A 26,382-nucleotide genomic window follows, 5' to 3' on the forward strand; every position below is an offset into this window, starting at 1 on the left:
CTGTATTTACCTGATAAGGATTGATAAAATGACAAATGTGACAGGAATAATAATAATAATATGAGAAATGATAATAGAAAGTAGATGAGAATTTTAGATAATATCGTAAAATAAGATATGAGAATATACCAAGAAAAATGGAAGGAGGTATATTAGATTTGGAATTGAATAAATGAATATAGAATTGAGATAAGAATTTTAGATAATATCGTAAAATAAGATATGAGAACATAAGCTGGGATTGGATAAGATAAGCTTGATAACAAGAATGATGCAATATGAAATTAAACAAATAAAATGAATACGTAACTATGGTCATGTTTGTATTGAGAGGTGAAACCTGGAACCACACTGCTTGCCAAATGAGAATGTTTTATTTAAAAAAAAAAAAGAAAACTGAGAAAATTAAATAATGGAATTATTAGGTATGTTTAATTGATATGGTGGTAGGCATTTGGAGAGAGTAAGGTTGAAAATAAATATTGAAGAAGTATGAATTAATATGAATATAATACAATGAGAGATGTATGATATACTGATGCCATACTGTTAATGTATTGTTGTTATATGTAGATTAAAATAAAAAAAATTGGAAAAAAGGAAGAATTCAACGAAGAGAGTAGATTAAATCTGTTTAAGTCTCATTCATGTTTCTTCAGTGAAATAATGGTAGTCAATTAGAAAGGATGTTGCGGTGAAGAAACATTAAAATTAATATAAAAAGTTGGGAAATCATCCAATAAATGTGATATGACATAATGGATTTATGCAACTATTAAGAAGCTAGATAGGACTGTATGACATTTTGTCCAAAAAGGAACATCTTGATATTCCAATAAAGATACATACTCCAATTCAATTTCATGGGATCCTTATTTGCTTCTGATTTGTTATTTATTTATTTATTTTTACATGTAGATCCCTGATGCCTATGTAGTGTTGAGGTACAGATATTAAATTACATTTTTATGAATGGCAAATTGAATCTAATCAACTTATTCTATCTGAAATGAAGATGACCCTGTCTTTAAGATGACATTACCTCTGACAAAGTAAGATGGAAGATGAGATATATAGATGGATGGATGGATGGATGGATGGATGGATGGATGGATAAATAGAGATAGAGATAGGTAGATAGATAGATAGATAGATAGATAGATAGATAGATAGATAGATAGACAGACCAACAGAGGCAGACAGACTGTTGGGTATATTGATACACCAACTAGGTTTGGGTGAATAAATATATGAACCTAGGTTTAAGTGTTTGTAGCTTTAAGCACCAAACTGCAATGTAATTAGCTAATTAAGGGTGCGGTTGCAAGCAGCAATAAAAGGCAGTAAGAGAAACCTAACAGCCCTGCTGGTCTCTCTGCTCTCTGCCTGCCTGCTGCTTACTCCTGTTTGAGACATCTGCTTGTTACTGATTGTTGGCTACTGTGCTGGATACCGTTTCTGCTGAACAAAAGGACTATTCCCTTGGTGAACTGATATCCTGTGTATACTCAGCGTTGTCTTCGAGAGAAAGGTATCGGGAGGAGAAGATTTACAAGCAGATAAGGATGTACTAACTAGTTAATGGACTAAGTTACTGGATGGATATATTTGTGAATGACATATGGACTGGTTGACAATGCTTAAACTCTGAATGGATTAAACAACTATTTAAAACTACAAACAGTGTTTTTGTCTCCAGTGTGTGTATACTCTTGGGCCCAGCCTCTCTCATTTGGCTGCCTGGCTTGACTGCTGTTGCACACTCTGCTTGGGGGTTTGTCCCCAAACACTAACACTGGTTATGGGCCCAGTGAGCACAGTCTAACTAACCAGGATATAGCAGTGAGAGTTGGTGTGAGTTGCACATTACTGTAAAAGACAAACTGTTTTTCATTAGTTTTTAAATAGTTATATATCTGAAGAGCAATGGCACAAGTAAATTTGCCAAATCTGTCCATGATATCCAGACTAGATGGAACAAACTATGTTTCATGGTCAATGAAATGTAGTTTACTTCTACGAAGAGAAGGTTTGTGGGACATAATAACAAACCCACCAGATGTATCTAACTTAGATCCTAATGATGAAGAGGATGACAAAAAGATACAAGACTATAAACGTAGGAATGAGCAGGCTTTATGCATCATAGGACTGACTCTCTCTGACCAGCAACTTATCCATATCCGTGGAGAGGAAAATGCTGCAAACTGCTGGGAGAACCTCAGGAAGATATATGTTCGGGACAGTGTAGGAGCTCGAAGGTCTGAACGTGACCAGCTGAGAGAAGAAGAGAAATTATCTTCAAAGCTTGAAAGAAACCAACTTAGTAAAGTAAAGCACCCGGAAGAAGAGAATTTATCTTCGACGGCATACACAATTAAAAAGTGTTTTAATTGTGGAGGCAGAGGACATTTGGCAAGATTCTGCAGAAAAGAAAAAAGCCAGAATGTAAACAAGCCAAAGAAATCCTTTGAACTAGCCACGTTTAGCAACTGTGATGTGAAGAATGATTTATGGGTGGTGGACAGTGGTGCATCCCACTGCATCACGAGAGATAAGACAAAATTTATAAAAATGTATACAAGCTCTCAACATATATCACTTGCTAACGGTTGGAACCTCAAGGCCAAGGGAGAAGGTATTGCATACTGTCCATGCTTAAACCAGGATATAAAAATGTTGTATTTACCACAGTTAAAGATGAACTTGCTTTCTGTGAGGGTATTAGACAAACTAGGTTATGTAATTACATTTAAGGATAATAAGTGCATAATTGAAAAAGATAACAAAAGCGTAACTGCAGCTTTAAATGGAACATTGTATGTTTTACATGATAGTAAGAAAGGGGAGGCACAGACTGTATTTAACAATATAAAGCCTCATAATGAATGTATCCATTTGTTGCATAGGCGTTTGGGGCATGTAAATTTTAAAATGCTAAAACGTACAGTAGAGTTATCTGATGGAATAAGGTTAAAACCTTGTGATAAATATTTGTGTTGTAATGTCTGCTGTGAAGATAAGAGTAAAATATTGCCTGCAAATAGGCTAAATGGTTTCAAAACTAAAGAACCTTTAGAAGTAGTATTTGCAGACATTATAGGTCCAAAGAAACCCAGTATGGGGGTGCTCGATATATACTGAGCATTATGGACCATTACTCTAGATATGGGTTTTGCTACCTAATGAAAAGCAAAACTGAAACATATCAACATTTCTTCAACTAGTTAAAATTTGCAGAAAGAAAAACTAAACGGCAACTGATAACCTTGGTGACAGATAATGGTACGGAATTTGTTAACAGCAAATTCCAGAATAGATTAAAGGTAGCTGGAATAGAGCACAAGAAATCTGCACCATACAGACCACAACACAACGCATTTATAGAAAGAAGAGGCCAAACACTACAGGCAATGGTTAGAACAATGTTAACTGATTCTGGATTACCTGATTCTTTGTGGGGGAGGCCACAATGTGTGCTAATAACATATTGAGACAACGTTGTTAACACAACTACTGGTGAAATACCATTCACCATGTGGCATGGCAGGAAGCCTGATCTGAGTTACCTGCACACATTTGGTGCACCAGCATGGGTGCATATCCCTACACAACTCAGGCGTAAAGGGCAACACAGAGCTAAACAATTATTCTTCGTTGGTTACCAGGCAAACCATAGGGCATATAGATTTTGGGAGAAAGGCACATCTAAGGTGTTATGTAGTGCCAATGCCCAATTTCTAGAGCATGTAGGATGGGATAAGTTAGAACAGGATAACAATAAAGAAGTAATTATTGAATCCTATAGAAATCCCATTAATTATCCCTGTAACTTTAAAAATAAAGTAAAGAGAGAAGTACAGGAAGAGATAGAGCCCATAAAGGAAGAAATAGCTGAGCAAGATGAGGAACATGAACAGGTAGTAACTCAAAAAAGTCCTCATACAAGCCCTGTAATTCCCAGAAGAACTACACGAATATCTAGACCGCCTGATAGACACCAGGCTAATATAGTGTGCCAGGTTAATAAGGTTCCATATACTGTGGATGAAATAAAAAAGTATCCTACTAAAGATAAGGAAAGTTGGTATGCAGCAATGAATAAGGAATTGAGATCCTTAAAGGATATGAAAGTATATGAAAATGTGAGATTACCTGGTGATATAAAACCCATTGGCTGCAAATGGATTTTAAGATAAAAACTGATAAGGATGGAAATATAATCCATAAGGCAAGATTAGTAGCCCAAGGTTTTAGACAAAGTGCCAATGACTATGATGAGGTATTTGCACCTAGTCTTAAAGCAGCAACATTAAGGGCAGCTTTAGTGTGGGCAGCAAGCAAGAAATATATAGTTAACCATCTAGATGTGGAAACTGCTTACTTGCATGCTCCACTAAGACATACTGTATATATGAAAAAGCCTATTGGATTTAAAGGTGAAAATAATAATGATTGTTGGTTGTTAAAGAAGAGCCTCTATGGTCTTAAACAATCGGGCTATGAATGGAACCAGTATATTGTAAAGGAATTAAACAATATAGGGTTTAAAGCTGGTTTAGCCGATCCATGTCTATTTAAAAGGGAGACAAATGGGAAAATATCATTATTATTATTATTCACGGATGATATTGCATTGATTACTAAAACTAATGATGAAGCCAATAAAATAATAGCATCATTAGCCAAGAAAATGAAAATCAAGCAATTAGGGGAGATAAAGAGATATCTAGGTTTGAATATACTGAAAACACAGAAAGGTTTTAAGATATCTCAGGAGGATAAGATATCTAAATTGCTAATAGATTATAAGATGGAACTTTGTAAGCCTGCAAAGACTCCAATGAGTCAGGATATTTGCAAAATGGATGCTCAAAGTCCCAAGTTTGATAAGGTAATATATCAATCTTTGATTGGTAGCTTATCATACATTAGCAATTGGTCAAGGCCAGATATAGCTTATAGTATTAATCAACTGGCAAGACACAATAATGATCCACTTCAGTGTCATTGGAATGCTTTAAAGAGAATTTTAAGATATCTTAAAGGAACATTACACCATGCACTGTATCTAGAACCAAAAGGTGATCTCATACTGAGTGCTTATGCAGATGCTAGTTTTGCATCAGAAAGAGACACAAGAAAGTCGACTTCAGGAACAGCCATAATGCTGGGTAAAACATTAATAGGTTGGAAGTCAATAAGACAACAGCATATAAGTTTGTCTACTATGGAGGCAGAATTCTCCTGTTTATCGCTATTATGTACTGAATTAATTATGTATAAACAAATGATGAATGATATGGGTATAACTGTAAATTATCCTATAATTGTACATGAAGATAATCAGGCAGCAATTCAAATGGCCACGAATATTGCTGTAAAAACTAGGAGCAAGCATACGGATTTAAGGTATCTAAACGTTAGACAATCTGTAAAGAGTAAAATGATACAGCTGGAGTACTGGGTGGGTGTGAGTCTGTTTTCTACATGGAAGTGTGGTGGTGGCATCTTGTGTGGCTCTCATGAAAACAGACTCACACCCACTCAGAAGATGAGACATTTACGACCATGGACCAGAAGCTGCACTGCAGCTGCATCATCTACCACCCTTCAAACCCCTCCGAGCCATACATGAAGCAAACCGACACCCACTATGAAAGATGCAGCACGACCACGAACTCGAAGCCAAACAGCAAGATCACAGCTCACCAACTCAAATCCCCAGCAACTAAGACTAACCTGAGCACAACCAAGCCCCACCTGAACAGAACACGCCTCCAACCAATCAGAACACGTACAACCCCCAACCAATCAGAACACAGCCAAACCCCTACAATGCCGGGACACACCCCACCCAATCAGAACACAGCCAAGACCCCCACCCAATCAAGTCCCACCCCCACTAGCAGTTAAAGGAGGAAGCAGCTGCAATCTCACATCACTCTGAGAAGCACAGAGCGGAGACAGAAGCCTGAAGATGATGAATGAGACTTCATCGAAACGTTGCCTAGATACTTGAATCTTACGCGGGAGAAAGCCGAACAACAACAACCAAAGATCCACATACAAATACCCGCGAGAACCTCAGAATATATATATATATCTATATCTATATCTATATCTATATCTATATCTATATCTATATCTATATCTATATCTATATCTATATCTATATCTATATCTATCTATCTATCTATCTATCTATCTATCTATCTATCTTTGGTTATTCGGGTTTTCTCCTGCGTAAAATTGGAAGTATTTTGGCAACGCTTCGACAAAAATCTCATTCGTCATCTTCAGGCTTGTAATCTTCGGCTTTGTGCTTCTTGGAGTAATGTGAGCTTGCAGCTTTTTTTCTTTAACTGCCAGTGAGTGCAACTTGACTGGGTGGGGGTTTAACTGTGTTCCTGACTGGGTGAAACATGTGTTCTTATTGGTTGGGGGCACTGGCTGTGATCTGATTGGTTGCAGGGGTTGGCTGTGTTCTGAATTGGCTGGGGTGTGTTCTGTTAAGGTGGGGAAGCTTGGCTGTGTTCAGGTTAGTCTTATGTCATCGGGATTTGAGCTGGTGAGCTGTGATCCTGTTGTTTGGCTTCGGGTTCATGGTATCGTGCCACACTTGTCAGTTTGCTTCATGTGGTAGCCTGAGGGGTTTGAAGCGGTAGTGATGCAGCTGCTGTACGGGGTTTCTGGTCCGTGGTCATGTTCTCATCATCAGTGCGTGGGTGTGGGTTTCCAAATGGCTGGTAGGCGGGAGGTATTATCTCGTTTTATTCTTCAATGCATGAGCAAATTCTTCTGTTGGTTTGTCCGATGCGCACGCATTGAAGAACGCAAGAACTCAATCAAAAAAGAAGAACTGACCTCTTCCCTGGTCCAGCACCTCAAAGCCACAGGACATGAGATTGACTTTAAAAATACCAGAACTATCACCAAAACTCAACACTTCAACAACAGAATAATCAGAGAAGCCATAGAGATAGAAAAATGCCCACACAGCATGAATAAACGAGATGATACCTCCTGCCTACCAGCCATTTGGAAACCCACCCTCATTAACAAACGAGTACCCAACATGAAGAATGACACCAGACCACACTGAAGGCCGCTAATAAGATGCTACCACCACACTTCTATGTACAAAGCAGATTCACACCACGCTATACAGAAGCCCTGATGATGGCAGATGAGATTCCTGCCGAAATGCGACAACTTTAAAAGCAATAACTACAATGACGTGGGAAAATAATTCGAACAAAGCTGAATGCCATACATGTAAGTACCCGTTTAAACTTAAGAATATATATATATATATAAGTTACAGCAGAACTTTAACTTCTAACTTTAAAAGCACAACTACAAAGATATGGGAAAATACTCCAACAAAAGAGCATCATTAGCCAAGGAAACATGAAAAATCATCAAGCAATTAGGGAGATAAAGAGATATCTAGGTTTGAATATACTGAAAACACAGAAAGGTTTTAAGATATCTCAGGAGGATAAGATATCTAAATTGCTAATAGATTATAAGATGGAACTTTGTAAGCCTGCAAAGACTCCAATGAGTCAGGATATTTGCAAAATGGATGCTCAAAGTCCCAAGTTTGATAAGGTAATATATCAATCTTTGATTGGTAGCTTATCATACAGTAGCAATTGGTCCAAGGCCAGATATAACAGTATTAATCAGGCTGGCAAGACACAATAATGATCCACTTCAGTGTCATTGGAATGCTTCAAAGAAAATTTTAGATATCTTAAAGGAACATTACTACCATGCACTGTATCTAGAAGCAAGGTGATCTCATGCCAAGGTGCTTATGCAGATACTAGGTTTGCATCAGAAAGAGACACAAGAAAGTCGAGCTTCAGGAACAGCCATAATGCTGGGTAAAACATTAATAGGTTGGAAGTCAATAAGACAACAGCATATAAGTTTGTCTACTATGGAGGCAGAATTCTCCTGTTTATAAGCTGTTATGTACTGAATTAATTATGTATAAACAAATGATGAATGATATGGGTATAACTGTAAATTATCCTATAATTGTACATGAAGATAATCAGGCAGCAATTCAAATGGCCACGAATATTGCTGTAAAAACTAGGAGCAAGCATACGGATTTAAGGTATCTAAACGTTAGACAATCTGTAAAGAGTAAAATGATACAGCTGGAGTACTGGGTGGGTGTGAGTCTGTTTTCTACATGGAAGTGTGGTGGTGGCATCTTGTGTGGCTCTCATGAAAACAGACTCACACCCACTCAGAAGATGAGACACGACCATGGACCAGAAGCTGCACTGCAGCTGCATCACTACCCACTTCAAACCCCTCCGAGCCATACATGAAGCAAACCGACACCCACTATGAAGATGCAGCACGACCACGAACTTCGAAGCCAAACAGCAAGATCACAGCTCACCAACTCAAATCCCCAGCAACTAAGACTAACCTGAGCACAACCAAGCCCCACCTGAACAGAACACGCCTCCCAACCAATCAGAACACGGCCAACCCCAACCAATCAGAACACAGCCAAACCCCTACCAATGAGGACACACCCCCACCCAATCAGAATACAGCCAAGCCCCCACCCAATCAAGTCCCACCCCACTAGCAGTTAAAAGGAGGAAGCAGCTGCAATCTCACATCACTCTGAGAAGCACAGAGCCGGAGACAGAAGCCTGAAGATGATGAATGAGACTTCATCGAAACGTTGCCTAGATACTTGAATCTTACGCGGAGAAAACCCGAACAACAACCAAAGATCCACATACAAATACCCATGAGAACCTCAGAATATATATATATCTATATCTATATCTATATCTATATCTATATCTATATCTATATCTATATCTATATCTATATCTATATCTATATCTATATCTATCTATCTATCTATCTATCTATCTATCTATCTATCTTTGGTTATTCGGGTTTTCTCCTGCGTAAAATTGAAGTATTTTGCGACGTTGTTCGACAAAATCTCATTCGGCCATCTTCGAGGCTTGTAATCTTCGGCTTTGTGCTTCTTGAGTAATGTGAGCTTGCAGCTGTTTTTCTTTAACTGCCAGTGGAGTGCAACTTGACTGGGTGGGGGTTTGGCTGTGTTCTGATTGGGTGGGGGTGTGTTCTGGCTGGTTGGGGGCCTGGCTGTGATCTGATTGGTTGGGGGTTGGCTGTGTTCTAATTGGCTGGGGGTGTGTTCTGTTAAGGTGGGGGCTTGGCTGTGTTCAGGTTAGTCTTAGTTGTCAGGGGATTTGAGCTGGTGAGCTGTGATCCTGTTGTTTGGCTTCGGGTTCATGGTCGTGCCACATTTTGTCAGTTTGCTTCATGTATGGGTCGGAGGGGTTTGAAGCGGGTAGTGATGCAGCTGCTGTACGGCTTCTGGTCCGTGGTCATGTCTCATCATCAGTGTGGGTGTGGGTTTCCAAATGGCTGGTAGGCGGGAGGTATTATCTCGTTTATTCTTCAATGCATGAGCAAATTCTTCTGTTGGTTTGTCCGATGCGCACGCATTGAAGAACGCAAGAACTCAATCAAAAAAGAAGAACTGACCTCTTCCCTGGTCCAGCACCTCAAAGCCACAGGACATGAGATTGACTTTAAAAATACCAGAACTATCACCAAAACTCAACACTTCAACAACAGAATAATCAGAGAAGCCATAGAGATAGAAAAATGCCCACACAGCATGAATAAACGAGATGATACCTCCTGCCTACCAGCCATTTGGAAACCCACCCTCATTAACAAACGAGTACCTAACATGAAGAATGACACCAGACCCACACCCATGAAGGCCACACAAGATGCTACCACCACACTTCTATGTACAAAGCAGATTCACACCCGCTATACAGAAGCCTGATGATGGCAGATGAGATTCTGCCGAAACGTTGCGACAACTTTAAAAGCACAACTACAATGACGTGGGAAAATACCCGAACAAAGCTGAATGCCATACATGTAAGTACCCGCGAAAACTTAAGAATATATATATATATATATATAAGTTGTAGCAGAACTTTAACTTTAACTTTAAAAGCACAACTACAAAGATGTGGGAAAATACCCGAACAAAGCTGAATGCCAACACACACACACACACACATACATGAAATGCCTGTGAAATAAGTTTTGTGGGGTCCTTAGCTTCTCTCTGAGCATAGTTGTTTTCTTGCAGCACTGATGATGCTACCTAAGTTTGGTAAGGAAACGTCTGCAAGAAAACAACCAAGCTCAGACAGCAACAAGGATCCCAATCGAAGGAGGGCTGTCAGAGAGATTAATTATGGATTCAGTTCAATCCTGACCTACAAATATTGTTTTCCAAAATAAGGTATCCTATTTAGAAATTCATTTCTATTTCTATACTAACCACTATTTCTCATATGCAAGCTAGTTACAAAAATGTCCTCACACCCACCCACCCACTCATTTGTTTTCAACAGCTCTTCTCAAGGATTATAATGGAGCCCTCCTCCATTCCCAATTACAAGAGGAAAAAACCTGTCTCAGCAGCCTTTCAGATTCTCCTTAAAGTTCTCTGTTAAATTACAAAGAGCAGAGGTACAAGGAACTAGGGAGAAGGGAGAAACTTTGATAATTCAGGCATTATAGTAGCATAGTTAAACTATTTTCTTAAGTCTTCAACTTCAAGAAAAGTGTCCATAGGGAGAAAGTAAAAAATAAGATAGCAAAACATATTAAAAAGGTAGGGCTTTGATGATATGATTATGTCCGCCAGCTTGACTGTTTTTATCTCCTCCACTCCATATACACACCTGGTGCAACATTAAAAGAAAAAGCCCATTGTCAAATGAATAATAAAACACAGCAAAGCTTATTTTAAATAATGAATAAAACAGAGTGGAATGGAGCATGGTGGGAAAAGGGCAAAAAATATCTGAAATCCTATGGCCATTGACAAGTTAATCCTGCTAATCTCACTATTTTCACATGCAAAACAGGAGATGTGAGTTAAAACACTCTTCAAAATGATGTCCATTAGAAGAAATGGTACTTTCCATTTCCTCATCTCTTTCAATCCCATTGGTTTTAGTATACGTGCTGCTGAAATGAGTACTCAATCCAATCATTTTTGACATAGGATTGTGCGCCACTTAATTTGGCAGGCAATTATAGCACACCTGCAGTATTATGTGAGACCTGTTTGAAACATTTTAAGCATCAGATTGTATGACACAGAATCACATTCTTCAACTTGGGAGTTTATAGCAGCAATCCCCAATCTTTCCAGTTTTGCGGCCTGACACAGAGGTGGGAAGGAGAGAGGATGGTTCTGTGCGAATGGCAGCTCACTTGCACAGTTCTGCAGCCGTGGTCCACAGGTCAGGGACCCTTGGTTTATAGGACTTGAAGATAAGTGAACATTCGTTGTGTAAACAGTTTGGCTTACAATGAGTTGGAAATGGTTGATTGATAACCATTGTCCAGATACTTTGCAAATTAAGGGAAACAGCATGATGTCTCTCATTATGAATGTTGTCTTCTCATGTTCTTTAATTTGACATATATCGCTTTCCACTATTCCACAAGACATGCAGGTTATCCTAAATATGGTACAATGGATAAGTAGGCAGTTTGCAAAAATAAATAAATCCTTGGCTTGAAATCCCAAGATGCAGAAGCTGAAGCCATATTGATTGATCTCCAAATACAAATGAAAACAAGGGGAAACATGGGCCAGGATGGCATGAATTTCATTTAGAATCAGAGCCAGAGCACATGGTACAAAATTAATGACAGGATCCATTGCAACGCTTGCAAATGCTTACACTGGACATCTGACATAACTTTATCAATTACAACTTTATCAAATTACAAAGAAACTTTTGCCAAATCATCACTTCATTTAAAAAGCTGCATGTATTTATTCTACTAAATCTTCTAATATAAAAATTATTCATTTCAATTGTATTATATTATTGCTCTGAAATGTACTTAAAATATATAATGCTTTTTCAAAAAGAATCATAATGCAATCTTCTTGCATGCTTGCTCAGAAGTAAATCTGGTTAAATTCCATCAATCGTCTCTCAGATAAGTACAGTTGCTACTAGATTATGGTCTTAATCTACTTTAGTTATTAGAATTGCATAGTGCCCTATGCTATATGATCTGGTGATTTCTAACAAAAGGTAAGAATATATATATATATGCTTAAATCTATACTTACAGAATCCCACACATGTGTGAAGTGTGGTGGAGGAAATAATGGTGGTGGTGGCGGTGGAGGAGGGGGAGGAGGAAGCGCAAGAGCAACAAAAGAGCATCCTCGGTTAGTATTGATCCGTTTCTTCTGGTCCAGACAAGGGAGGGCTGTTGGAAAGATTAATTGTGGTCTTTGATGAGGTCCATTTATACTCTCAAAAAACTGTATCATGAAACACAAATGTAATATAATTCGTTGTATTTGGAGAAAGATACACTTGCACACATTATTAAAATAATTAAAGCTGTGTCAAAATTATATAAAGATAAAGATGACAGAGATAATAGAGATATAGTAATGAGGCAATAATGGTCCCAATGTCTTTGTGTCTTTAAATGGAGACCAGTTTGTCATTCTCCTCACCCAAGATCACCGCTTAAAATATTTTTGCTGCACCATTCAAATCTCTCTCTCTTTTTTGTCTATGTCTAGACACTTCCGCTCAGTTATCATTTTTGGTCTTCAATGCCTTGGGACCAATCGAAAACAGAACACAGCTGTTTTCCTCAGAGGTACCCACAAGCTGCAAAGTTGTTCTGGATGATGCAATCAACAGCTGATTAATATGGGAGGGCAAAAATCACCACAAGTAACCAGGTTCTTGCTATTTTGCTCCACCTCCCCCAATTCTCTGTCTGATTCCTTTCCATCACTGATTTCAAAACAGCACGGCCAATTATTGTGAAAACGACTGACAAAGTCTACCTTTACTCTGTTTAACAAGATTAGTGTGCAAATAGCAGCTAGTCAGCTATGAGGAGAAGAACAAATAGCCAGAAGCAGAGTGAAAGAAACAACCATTAACAATATTTTGTCATTTCAAAATGTTGGTGATCCAAATCTAACAGCACAGATTCTTTAGCACCTCATGACTTACTGATCCAAGATGCAGAAGTATGTAGAAAGACTGTTGAAGATTTACTCTTGAGTTTCTTTTGCTTGTCTAAGAGATTTAGACTAATCTGAAGTCACTTTCTTCTGCCTGTCTTTAGAGGCACACACACATGGAATACATGCTGCTGGATTTAAGATGTAATTAGCTTTGCTTGTCCCAGTCATATATTTTCCGTAAACATATAATTTTTTCCACTGTAATTATAAAACTCATTTCATTAATCATTGCTCTGGCTAGACTCACATCCTTATGAATGTTCACATTCCCAGAGACAGCACTTCAATTTCAAAATTGGTTTTTAATGATTGTTCCTAAGGCACATCTGACTTCAAAATAATTCAGGTCCACTGCTTCAGAAGGGTGTGGTGTGAAAGCACAGGGAACACAATCTGTCAACCTGGAAGTGAAGCCATTTGGAAGAACCTTCCAATGATATTGTCAGAAAGAGATCAGTGTAACAGAGCCCATCCTGTCAGAAATGTCCTAAATCTTCTAGATATTGTATATTATTATAATTAGGAAAAACACTAAAATAAGGCAATGTATCTATAGACATTTAGCAAAAGCCTATGATACTGGTTCTTCTGCTAATTTAAAACTAATGGTTTTTTTTGTTTTGAAAAGTAAAGTACGGGTTAAGCTACACATACTTCTCTGATTTGGCTAATTCCTTCTGTTCTCTGCTCCACTTCCATTAATTTATTCTTTTGATTTAAGCCCAGTGTAACCATTTGTAACCATTGCTTTTACTTTAAGGTAGAGATTTATTATAATTCTGAAGATAGTCTGCCCTTCTAGAGTTATAATTTGTGGCCTTTGGAATGAATGTATTTAGTGCACCTCGATCACACTTCACATTTATCAATAAATGCAGATATGACGTGCTCATATAAGCATAGAGCTGTTTTCTGCAATCTGGATGTTTTCCAGGTGTGTGGATCTCATAATTCTCATGCTAGACTGATTTAGGATTTGGGATTAATGACCACCTATTTGCAGGGCTTCCACATTGGGAAAAGTTGTACCGTTGCCATACAGTCTTGCCATCTGTCCAGCCTTTTTTCAGTTTTCAGAAATTAAGTCCTGATGTCTGCTTGCCTATAAGGATTAAACTTCCTCTGAGCACTCTGAACAATATAGCCATGAAAAATCATACACAGTCATTCCATCTGAAACACTCATGCAATAAGTGACTCAGCTTAGGAGATTCTGGATTCTCACAGGAGAATGTGAGTGAGCACATTGTACTTCAGTAGGTCACAAGACAAACAAGAGGGTTTCTATTAAAAGCCCATTGAATAATAGGTCCGTGATTCATTCTATGGGGCATACTCATTCTTTTGGCACTATCTCTGTGTTTCCTAGCTTCATTATGGCTCAGTGTCAAACCCGAAGTTCCCTGACTCTAAGAAGTCTCTCCCTTGGAATGTCCCCAGCATTGTTTTACCAGCTATTATACTGCAGTCATAATCTCTGCTGCAGCTTTTATGTTTTCAATATTTTATGTTCGTCAAATTGCCTTTGCATGAACAGTTTTGACTTCTGAAACTAAACAGACAAGCAAAGATTTCATTTGGCATCAGTTAGGAAGAAGGCTTATTCTGTTCTTCTGTTCATTTTCTATAGCTGCCTTCTTCTATTGTTATGTGTTATGTGAATTTCGTTGTATGTGTATACTGTGTATATATGTACAATGACAATAAAGTACTATTATTATTATTATTATTATTATTATTATTATTATTATTATTATTATTATTATTATTAATTGTCATCAGGAAAACCCTTCAGGAATTAAGTTTATGGGAAGAGTTTGATTTTACAACTGTACAAGTCCTTTTTTCTTTTTTTTTTACTGCTGTGGCTTACAATATGGATTGACATTTTGTACTTATTATATGATCTTCAAAGTATTTAAGTCCTGCTTGCTGATTTAAAAGTTTGATAAAAATAATTAACACCTATTGTGATGAAATGAAATCTGCAGTGGAACCCATGCAGAGCATAGCAGTATAATAGGATGCTTCCTAAATTTTGTTTTTTGTTTTAAAAAAAAGAGAGTGCAAGAGAATGTGAACAAGAAATGAATGAATCTCTCTCTAATAATTCTAACAGGCCAACCAAATTTTCTATGGATCAGCAGATGAAATAAAGGGACCATGTGCTCTATTTTACAGAAGGTTTTTCTTAGTTTTAAATAGTTTTGTAATTATGTCTGACTGAAAAATTAAATTGGCTGATTGAGTGGCAAGATGGCAAGTATGATGAAGTGAGAGATCTGCCTCTCCTTCACAAAAGACCTAAGCCTTAGACTGAGGCCAGGGCTGTCAAACTCACAGCCTGCGGGCTGGATGCATCCCGTGTTGGCCATGCCCAAGCCCGGTTTAGTGAAGGCGAAAAAAGTCTCGATACATACGTGACACCACCATGTCGATGTGAGTTTGGCACCCCTGACTTAAGCGAACAGCCAGGTCTTCACTGCTTTCTGAACAACAGCAGAGGGAGAGGGCATTCAGAACTCAATGGTGCAAATAGATGGCATTGTTTAATCGAAGGAACCTGGAGCTTCAATCCTGGAATATCCAATCAGCTGAAGACACTATGGGAAACTGGTAGATCCTATGCCATTCAGAGCATTATAGAAAACAACCAACATCTTGAATCACACCTGGAAGCAAACTGGCAACTGGCACAGCTCATGAAGTCACACAGTTTAATGGGCATACTGAGGCATATCCTTCATTGCTCACATTGCTACAATGCAGGATTAGGTAGTCTTCAAGTACAGCCCCATGTAGCCTGTTTGCAAATGTGCAAATTTTTTCTTTTCTTTGAGTTTTTTTCCTACTGGTTCAATAAGAGAAAAGCTCTTAATTTCAGTATGTTCTAAACAATCAGATTTGCTGTGACTATTTACTTACAAGTAGCAAGTAAAAAAGCTGGCCTTAACTACATAATTAACTAAACTGATTATTTTGCTAAACTGTAAATGTAATGCACATTGTATTGGAAACTTTGAAACATAAAATTGCTGCAGTCCTTATACGTGAAATGTTCCAGACTTTAAAGAGCAGAGGTGGGAGAAATATAATGACTATTGCAGTGTCTTGAACTCTGTTTAGTATTAATGCATCTACCTATATTGAAAGCCAAGCAAATTATTTTGAGATCAAAAATCTCACAAAAATTTTTCATGACATCTAATATCAAAACAACAAAATTAAATAAGTAACATTGTGTTGCCCTTCTATGGCATCCAGAATTTATTCCCAAATATGTCTGTCTCATTCTGTCTTACTATAGAAATGACTCAGCTGATTTCAAAAAACAAGCCAACAAATCATCCTGCTTACAAAGGATGCTAGGTCTTGATACACTGATGGAAAGAACATTGCATTATATGAATATTCCTCAGCAACAGAGAATTCATGGTGTTTTTGCAAGACCTGAACCCCTATAACTTACATAGCAGGCAGGTGTTGCAGCACAATATGGATATGTTATGAAAGACTAAAACAAAGTACAGGTTTCTTTCAATCACAATTGCCATCTATACCACCACCAATTTCAAAGGGCAGAGAAGATACTTCATACAATCAAAGCCCTCTCCAGCTGACTAGGAGGACAGAACTGCCACATCCAGCCTCTGTTTTGTTTGACAGTTCACATATCAAAACTTTTTCATTGGAAGAAGGGACTGCAGAGCTGACAAGCCTTTTTTTTAAAAAAAGCAATTTTATTTGGGTTTTCACAAAACAAAACAAAAATAAAACATCTTTTTTAAGTGAACAGCATGGTTCCAGGTTTTCACAACAGTAGTGGGATTCAAAAAAATTTACTACTGGTTTTGTGGGTATGGCTTGGTGGGCATGGCAGGAGAAGGATACTGTAAAATCTCCAGAGGTGGGATTTTCTCCGAACTATTCAAAATTTCCACCACCAGTTCTCCAGAACTGGTCAGAACCTGCTGAATACCACTCTGCTTCACAAAGCTCCTCCTTCCTTAAAACAACAGAAACACTATGGAGATATAACCTTTGCAGAATGGGAAGATGAGGAGCTAAGAGCAAATTTATATAACAATTCCCACCAATTGGAAAATAGTTAGCCTCCAAGCTCTATGACAGGGATATCAAACTTACATTGTCACGTCATCATGTGATGTATCATTTTTTCCCCTTCACTAAATGGGGCATGGGTGTGTGCAGCAAGTGATGCATCCGGCCCACAGGCCACGAGTTTGACAGCCCTGCTCTATGAGAAAGCAGATTTCCTTTAAAACTGCAGCAAAGCCTGTAAAAAATCAGCTCAATTGCCAAAACTAAGAAAATGCACTAAAGAAAATGCATTTTAAAAGATCCATCCATAAATATTTTCACCCCTGCAGATTTGTTGTTAGTAACTCAACTGCTATAGCAGTCAAACAGAAATGAAGAATCATGGCCACATTACCTTATGTAACCTAAAACCTTGAAGCAATTCCTTTAGAAGTGGTGTTTCAGCATCAAGAAATCAGAGCCAAGAGGATCCACTACTATTTCTGGAAACAAGATGGCACCTAGTTTTGGAGATGTTGGGTTAGGGGAACGAACCCATGGTAAAACCACGTCTCTTTATCACAACATGATATCATGGTGATAATCAATTATTTTGCTCCCAAGCTGCATTTGTTTGATACTCTGCTTAGTAACCCTGTTTAGCTGCTTCAGCTAGTTTGTCTGTGTTTGTTCATTTTAAATTAGCCTCTCCTGAGAGAACGCCTTTACTTGTACTAGATAGAAATAAGAGAGTGGGATTCCCCCTGCTGCTGCGCATCTTTATTAGATATTTGCTATGTGTATTCTACATAGATGCTTTGAAGCATCAAGTCCACAAAAAAGATGAAAGAACTTTTGCAAGAATTCAGCAGACGATGGTTATCCAAATTGTAGGTCATTTTTATGTTTTTTTTAATGTATTTTTAAAAAAAAGACTTTTAAAAGAGAGAAAAGAAAAAGCAGACATGCAAAAATAACAATAAGATTTTATTGCCCTTCCAGTCCTTCCTTTGACCTCTGCAAATTGCCATTTGATCCCTACACAAAATTAATTTGTGAACTTTAAAAGAGAGTCTCAGTAAGCACAGTTCTAGACACTATATTAATTTGTGTTAGTTCAGTGTATGGGTATATTTTTAATAACTATTTCATAACTCTAATATGCCTAATATATATAATGATTCTTGGCACAAATGTGTAGTTGAGCCATGAAGTTAAAGTTTCATCAATTACAAAAAACATAAATCTAAAGTCAATATTTTAAAGAAACGTTACACAATAATTATATCCAGACTAATTCTTAAACGAATTTCTTCAAATTGCTTCCCTCTGATGTCTTTAATAATTTTAAGAAGTTAACATTCCTTTTTAGAAAGCTGCGAAGTTCACCTTTAAAATTACACATTGTAGTAACTAATGTCATTCAGACAAATGGTCATTCCAGGTAGAATGAATTCAAAACTAGATTTAAATGTTTAAATTGTTGCTTTCTTTCCAAGTGGTTGGGATCTCCATTATGCGTACTGATAAAGAAACCTTTTCACTCTGAGAATGAAGCTGAAATTGATTGGGGAAAAAAAGCATTGCCTATTCCCTGTCTTCTTTCCACTGCATACAGCTGAAGGAAAACCAAGGATTAGAGTGGTAAATAAGATTCCCGCCTCAGACAATCCACACTGGGTGATGGTCAGGTTTTTCCATGCAGTGTTTTTTTTACAGCAATTGGCTATCAAAGTTATCTGAGTTTTTGATAGTTTGAGTATTATTTTTCATAAGATGTTTATCCTGATTATGTTCAATAATGCAGGATAAAGTCAGGAATATATTGACAAAATGGATAATACAATATAATTCATTTCTCTTCCCTGATGTCCAAGTTAAATAACATGTTCAAGGCAACATCAACTGTCAAAATAAAGCACCAGACCCATATGACAGAACAGAGCATATTTCCTAGGAATGTGATCGGTTTACTGTTAAATAAGAGATGTTCACGCTTAGATGAGCTGTAGCTCATATATATATGAGCTACAGCTTCATTTACATTTGCAATCAAGTTTCTCAAAGCTTTAATGATTAGAAGAGATTAGAGATAAAAAAACATGTTTCAGAAAAATCACCTAAGAGAAGATATGTAACTCACCAAGAGGCAAAGCTAGGTTGTCATTTACCTGCTGAAATGGAGAAGACACTGTCGACAAAAGAGGTTTGAGACAAAGCCCAGCAGAAAAAGACCTGAAGATAAAATCCCAGAGCAATCCAGCTGAGGATAACCATTCTGGCTGCAAGCTGTATGATTTCTTGACCACTGTCTTTTCTGCTTGCCTTTCCTCCTTCAGCCTCTCACTGGTTCGAGATGTTTATGTGTGCATGTCTCTCTCGTCTCTCTCTCCCTCTCCCTCTGTTCTTTAGGGAGAAAGAATGCTAACCATTTCCCATTAAATCTTCTCCTTACACTAGACAGGGCTATATTTAACTCAAGCATTGGATCAGATGCCCCCATCACAAATACCAGCTATTAAAACATAGCCAGAGCACTAATGAAGAGAGGGAGGGTGTGGTATGAAGCTGAGTGGGAAAGCCATGCCTCTGATTGATAACTAGATGATCACTGAGCTAAATCCATTCATGAATGAAGATAACTCCATTAACAATTTCAACATCCAGGACATGCAGTTACTAACCTCATGTTTTTTTCACAGTGTTTCCATAATTCATTTCAAAACTTCATGTGATTTAACACATTTAATTGAGGTAGTAGAGCACTATTCAATATCAAGTGCCAAGGCCTTCAGCCTGGTGCCCCCAAGCACCAATGTGGGAGCTTGGAAGGGCTAATTAACATTTTGGTAAATTGCTGCTTTGTACATGTAATGGGTTTTCTCTCCAGAACCTTTGTCAATGCATGCTTTAATTTATTTATTTTGTGTCCAGATCAAATCATAAATCAACAAAATGAAGCCACCTTTTTGGCTTTAACATTGGCCAGAAATTTATCTCTTAGCATATTTGATAGTAATTAGTAGACCAACAAATGAGCTGAACTCTGCATCTCTCCACATTCGCACATGGTGTTGTTATTCACCCACAATCCCCATTTGGTCTTACACTTCGGTACTCCTAAGAATGCTGAGACTATGTTTTTAACATTTCAAATCTAATAGCACAAAAAGGTTGGAGATCACTTTTCTAGTAAATATCATTAAGTTTGAATTATACTTATTGTAATGATGCAGCAATAACCCTCTTCAACTAAGGTATTTTGAATTTTCAGTAACTAAAATAAAAAGGTTTCTCAATCTGTTTCTCAAACTTTCCATCTTATAACAAGTTTTGTATGTTACAAATGCACTTCATGTTCTATATGAATTGTGAATCAGAATTTGCCCTGGCCCTCATCCAAATCTTTTTTCTGCAACCATTTAGTAAGAAAACAACTATATTATTACTGAAGGGCAAAATGTTTTTCAGGGAAACCAATCTGCAGTTATGGGGAAGACCTAGTAAGCTTCTAAGGAATGTCAGGGTCTCTAAATAGAACAGTTTGGAAAGTACTGCTCTAAGGGATTAATTCTTTGGCCAAGTTGCAATGATGCAGATATGCTGGGGTCTAGATTATTGCTGTTATACTGAAATATGGATAAGAAAAGACATTTTATTTCTACTTACCTAGTATGGCATTTTCTATATGGCTCTCAAGTTCAAACAGAAGCTATTAAACTTTAACTCCCATCTTCAAACTTATTTTTGTGCTATTTAGAAAGATCTCATAACTAATCATTATTTGGTCCAAATCCTTATCTTAGATGTTTAGATTTTCCTTTTCAAAGAGCAGAAACAGTGCAAGCAAAAGATATTGAAGTTTCATTCTCCCTCATTCTATTATAAAAGAACTACTGGTATAACCAAGCCACCTCTTGGTTACCAGTGAATTATGCTATGAAGGATCAGTAACTGCATGCCAATTATAGGTATAGTTGAAGGGCACCATTCTTTATGCCTAACTAACTTATAGACTGCAGCTTACAAGGATAAAAACGCAATATAAAAAAAAAAAAGCAATAAACCCCTAGTCCACCCCACCCCGGCAACAATGGTCAAAGGAGTCATTTGATGTGTTCCATCCTACTCTGAGGACCTCAAGTCCATTGAGAAAACTAGATCTTTAGGGCCTTGTGAAAATGTATCAAACTGGGGGCAATCTTATCTCTGCAGGGAAGATGTTCCACAGGGACCAAGCAACCACAAAGGAGGCCTTTCTTGTTGGTTCCACTAGGTAAACCTCCTTAGAGAATGAATTAGTAGCATTTCCAGCCTCCCTATTCTTGTGGATCAAGTAAATGTGATCGAGAAAAGACGGTCCGTCAAGAAACCCGATCTGAAGCCATATAAGACTTTGAAGGTGAATATCTTTCTTATCCTGACTTTTACTTCAAGGAATGAGACATAGGTGCAACAAACTCTTACAAAAAAAATTCAAAATAAAACCAGGCCAAATAGTAAATCAAGAAATACAAGTGATTCTAATATGTTGTTGTTCTTTCCATGCTATACTTTACAATACTTCTTTGTAAAAGAGTCCCAAGTTTTCCAAGACAACTATCTGAATCCTTAAATTCTGTATCATCATCAATTTAATTTTTGGGATCATGTAGAAACCATCAAATGTCATAGATTAGAGTTCAATAAAATACTATCTGCTGATCATTTAAGGCAAGGGTCCTCAAACTTGGCAACTTTAAGACTTGTGGACTTCAAGTCCCAGAATTCCCCAGCCAGATGGCTGGGGAATTCTGGGACTTGAAGTCCACAAGTCTTAAAGTCGCCAAGTTTGCAGATACCTGACTTAAGGAGTTCTTACTAAAATAAAATTGAAATCTCAAGTGAGATCATGAAATCCTGGGGTTTCATCATTTAAATAACTATTTATATAGCAGAAATACTGTCAATCACTTTTCAAAACATATTTAAATTTAATGTATTATTGTGACTTCTTTTTGAGTTGGCAGTGTTTCAATAAAGGATTACTTGCTGCCTGCTCAATTTTAACTTGACAGCTTTTTCATCTATGGTTAAGAATGGAAGATAATGCATGGGCAGCAACCTTAGTTTCCTCTGAAAGTAAACAACTTTCATTTATTAGTAAGCTCATCAAACAATTTTTCAAAGTGGGCTGCAAACACTGAGATGAAGCTGCTACTTCAATTTATTTAAATGTGAAACAGAGACATAATAGTTGGTGGTCTAGGCAATAGGCTATAAAATAAAACTTATATTTTTATTCTATTTATAAAGTTTGTAGATTTTAAATATCATCATCATCATCATCATCATCATATTATTATTATTATTATTATTATTATTATTATTATTATTATTATTATTATTATTATTATTATTATTATTATTCCTGCAGGTTCAAAATCCACTTTTTAGATTGACAAATACCATGAATGAACAAATGCAGTTTCTGGATCCAACTTGGGTTTTTTTTATTATTATTGTATCTTGCTATCTTTCCTTTGGCCTTCTACCTGGACACTTGTCATCTGTGTTGGACAATGCAGGAAAAAGTGGAAGGTAATGCAGGCAACAGTGGGAGTGTTATTCATAGGACATGGTCATACTACTGTAGGCATTTCTCCTGCATTTTCTTAGGTAGTGGTGCAATGCTCATTTGATGCTGTACTGTCTCACTGCTGACATGGCCAAAAGAAACACCTAATGACCAATAAAGCATGTACATGCTCTAAAAAGAGTGCTCAATGAATTTGGTAATGGCCAGCACTCAGTACCATATAAAGCTACTACGCATACCATTGTTTTATATGCCTTCAATTTTAAATAGATTGGAATGTGATAATATTACCCCTTAATCTTATTTCTTACTTCTGTTCTAGCTTTCAATAATACCAATCTTATATTAAACAATTTCCTTTTCTAACCATCATCTTTTGTCCACATTAGTATTTCAATTTTTATTTGTTTTTTTGGCTTGCCTCCCAAACTCACTTGGGTCTTTGTCTCTGTCTACATCTTTCCTATTTATCCCAAATATTTCTTCAATTTCTACTATCTTTTGCTGCCATCTCCAATCCCATATTTTGGTATCTTAATCTATATTGTCCCTGGTTTGGTTCATACGTCTTTATTGTCTTCTCTTTCTTTTCTTGTTCTTATTGCTTTATCTGGTCTGTTTTTTCTTCTTGTCATTCTGTTATTTCCTCTGTTTTCTGATCTTTGTTCGTTGTCCCTTGATGAACATTTTGTAATTTCTGCAGAATGTCCTGCATTAAGTCTTTTATCTCCCTGTAATTCTTTGTCAACATATCATAAATACTTTAAAACATCCACACTATTTCTTTTTGAAATCCAGTCATCCCCCCTCCCCATTGCAACCTTGTCTTTTAATAGGTCCAAATATTGCTCAATAGCCTATCAGCAGTCTGCCACCACCCCAGAGTCTCAATTGTCTGTAGCCTCCAAAAGCTAGCTTATAAACCATGTGTTCAGTTCTGGTGTTGCTCCTCAGGGGGATGCAATGGTTAAAACTCTTTGTATCCCACAGTTAGTTAATTAGATCCATTAATGATCCAGGAAGTTTTCCAAATGTCTCCTTAAATCCATTCCGTAAATTTAGTCATAGATCCTAGTATTTGGAAATCACTTGCTTTAAATGTCTTTCATGCTCTCACAGTTAACCTCCAGTAGCCATAAAGTAAAAATATAGCACAGTAAATAACACAACAGACCTCCATGTATTATGTAGATCCACTGCTGTATCCTTGTCTTATCCGTACTTCCCAAGATTGTAGCTTAGTAAATATTAATAAATATTCCATTCACCAGTAGATGGTGCCATCAGCTTAGATTTCAACTTTGTACAAATGACCAATCTTTATTTCCATTTCTAAAAAATAGTCAGTATTTCAAACAAGTGGTTCCAACATTTTAAAATGCCTTACCAAAATAATGCCAATGAAATTTAGAGAACCAATCTTTCTGTATTTTAAGGATTTTGCATTCTTCTTTTTTATTTCCCCCCTCCCCCCTGGTCTATAATTTTTGTCTCTGTAATTAATCACCACTTTGACGAGTATTTCAAAGAGTTTCTTTTCCAGGGTTTATTTTCTTTGGGGTTAAGTTCCAGGTTAAAAAAAAAGAATCGGCTCACCCAGTTCCAATCAGCGTTCTTCTACACTGTTCCAGTACTTTCTTTATTTCTTCGGCTGCCCCTGCTTAATGGCAGCCCTAATGGCTGCCTCTCCTTTTCATCATTGGATGGGAGGAAATCTCTGGGTTCAGCTGGAGAGCTGCCACACTCTGTGACCTGCAGGGTACCCCTCCTTTGTCACCCCTACAGGGTGACTTATCTTCTAGGGGGGCTCTCCAACAAGGAGGGTTTGGCATGGGATTGCAGAGATCCACTCCTCACATCAGATACCACTGCAACGTCAAACTGGAAGCCATCTTGAATGAACAAAATTGTATCTTGCCATCTTTGCTTTGGCCTTCTATCTGGACACTTGCCACCTGTGTTAAAGTGGAAGGCAATGCAAGCAACAGTGGGAGTGTTGCCCATAGGACATCGTCATACTATTGTAGGATTTCTCCTGCATTTTCTTAGGTATTGGCGCAATGCCCATTTGCTGCTGAACTGTCTCACTGCTGACATGGTCAAGAGAAACACCTAATGGCCAACAAAACATGTACATGCTCTATAAAGAGTGCTTAATTAATTTGGTAGTGGCCAGCACTCAGCACCATATAAAGCTATTGGACATAGCATTGTTTTATATGCCTTCAATTTTAAATAGATTGGAATATGTCACTCGTAGAATACTTCAGTGATCTTCCATTGTAGCCATATTTTGTTCACTCTTACACTCACTTAGTCATTACTGCTGCTGTCAATTTGTAGATTAGATCTTAAGTAACAGAAGATGTTGGTCTTCACTAATCTTTACCACTGACTTGTCTGGTTTGGTCTCTAAGTATTCAGTCTTCTTGAGGTTGAGACACAGGCCAAATTGGCTAAGGTGATTGTTTCTTGTCTAGTGGCAGCAGCGAGGATGACCTCATTGTCATAAAGCAATGCTCTGGAGAGTTGCAGGTCTTTCATAATAGTATCCATGATGAGAATGAACAGCAATGGTGATAATGCTGAGTCTTGGTGAATACTAACTTTCACAGAAAAGCTACCAGAAAGGCCTGCAGTGCATCTGATATGACTGCTTGTATTTGTAGAAAACATTTGGACCCGTTTTATCAGTTGCTTGAGTACACCACAATCATGTAGAGCATGCCAGATTAGCTGATGCTAAGGCTTTTTCAAAATCAAGGAAAACCAAGTACAACAGTGTCTCCTTTTCTCAATGTTTCTCCATTACCATGCGGACCAGGAAGATGACAACAGTCGAGCTAGAACTTTTGACAAAGCTGCATTGATTAGTACTAATTTTCACAATGTCAACATAGCTGGTTGAGAATCTGCTCAAAGATTTTCATTGTGTGTGACAGGTGAATTGATCAATAGAGCAATCTGCTGGGTCACCTTTGTTCTTGAAGAGGGAATTATGACATTTGTAACCCAATCAGCATTTATGTGTCCAGAATCCACAATGGATTCAAGAAATTTGTTAGCCAATTGGTTGCTTTGCCACTAAATTTCTCCAGCTTCCAAATGTCTGCTTGTAGGTCATCAGGGCCTGGCACTTTTGAATTCTTCGGGTCACAAGTTCCTTTGTAACCTCTTCCAGCAAGATATGTGGGACTAGACCAACATTGGACAAGCCATTATGAATTAGGGGGTATTAGAGATTTTACTGAAGTGCTGTTGCCTGCATTCCAGAATTTCATGTTTGTCCTGGAGTCGCCGCCTATCTTTCTTTTACACATATATAGTGCTCATTTGCTAATCTTCATGTCCAGTTGTTTGTATAAGCCCCAATAAGTCCCAGTATTTTTTTAAGTGTACAAACACAAAAAAAGGATTTAAAAAATTCTTATAATGAACGTGCACACACCAAACTGAACAGAAACTCCCTAAAAGTGCTTCTCATTTTTCAATAGTTTGTTTATAAAGCAGAGTGGTATCCCTGCCAAGCTATGTCACACACCTGAGAGCTGCATTTGTTCTTTTTCTGTGTACCCTCAAGCAGAAATAAGCCTTAACTTCTGAATTTTCATTAATATTTGTGCAT

General features: G+C 37.5%; 1 protein-coding gene across 3 annotated transcripts in view; it reads right to left on the bottom strand.

Moving 5' to 3' along the window:
- COLQ (collagen like tail subunit of asymmetric acetylcholinesterase) overlaps positions 1 to 19,582 on the bottom strand; it is a 68,543-nt gene extending 48,961 nt beyond the window's left edge. For all 3 annotated transcript variants that reach the window (XM_087917660.1, XM_087917661.1, XM_026708248.2), the window contains exons 1-2: positions 19,351 to 19,582; positions 12,212 to 12,354 (exon numbers count right to left, since the gene is read on the bottom strand). In XM_087917660.1, the coding sequence (XP_087773786.1) occupies positions 12,212 to 12,354; positions 19,351 to 19,456 (249 nt within the window). In that variant the 5' untranslated portion in view covers positions 19,457 to 19,582. The remainder of the gene's footprint in view (positions 1 to 12,211; positions 12,355 to 19,350) is intronic.
- Positions 19,583 to 26,382: the final 6,800 nt, after the last annotated feature.

The sequence above is a fragment of the Pseudonaja textilis genome, chromosome Z (genome assembly GCF_049901715.1).
Source record: "Pseudonaja textilis isolate UNSWEBS1 chromosome Z, rPseTex1.2, whole genome shotgun sequence".
Classification (NCBI taxonomy): Eukaryota; Metazoa; Chordata; class Lepidosauria; order Squamata; family Elapidae; genus Pseudonaja; species Pseudonaja textilis.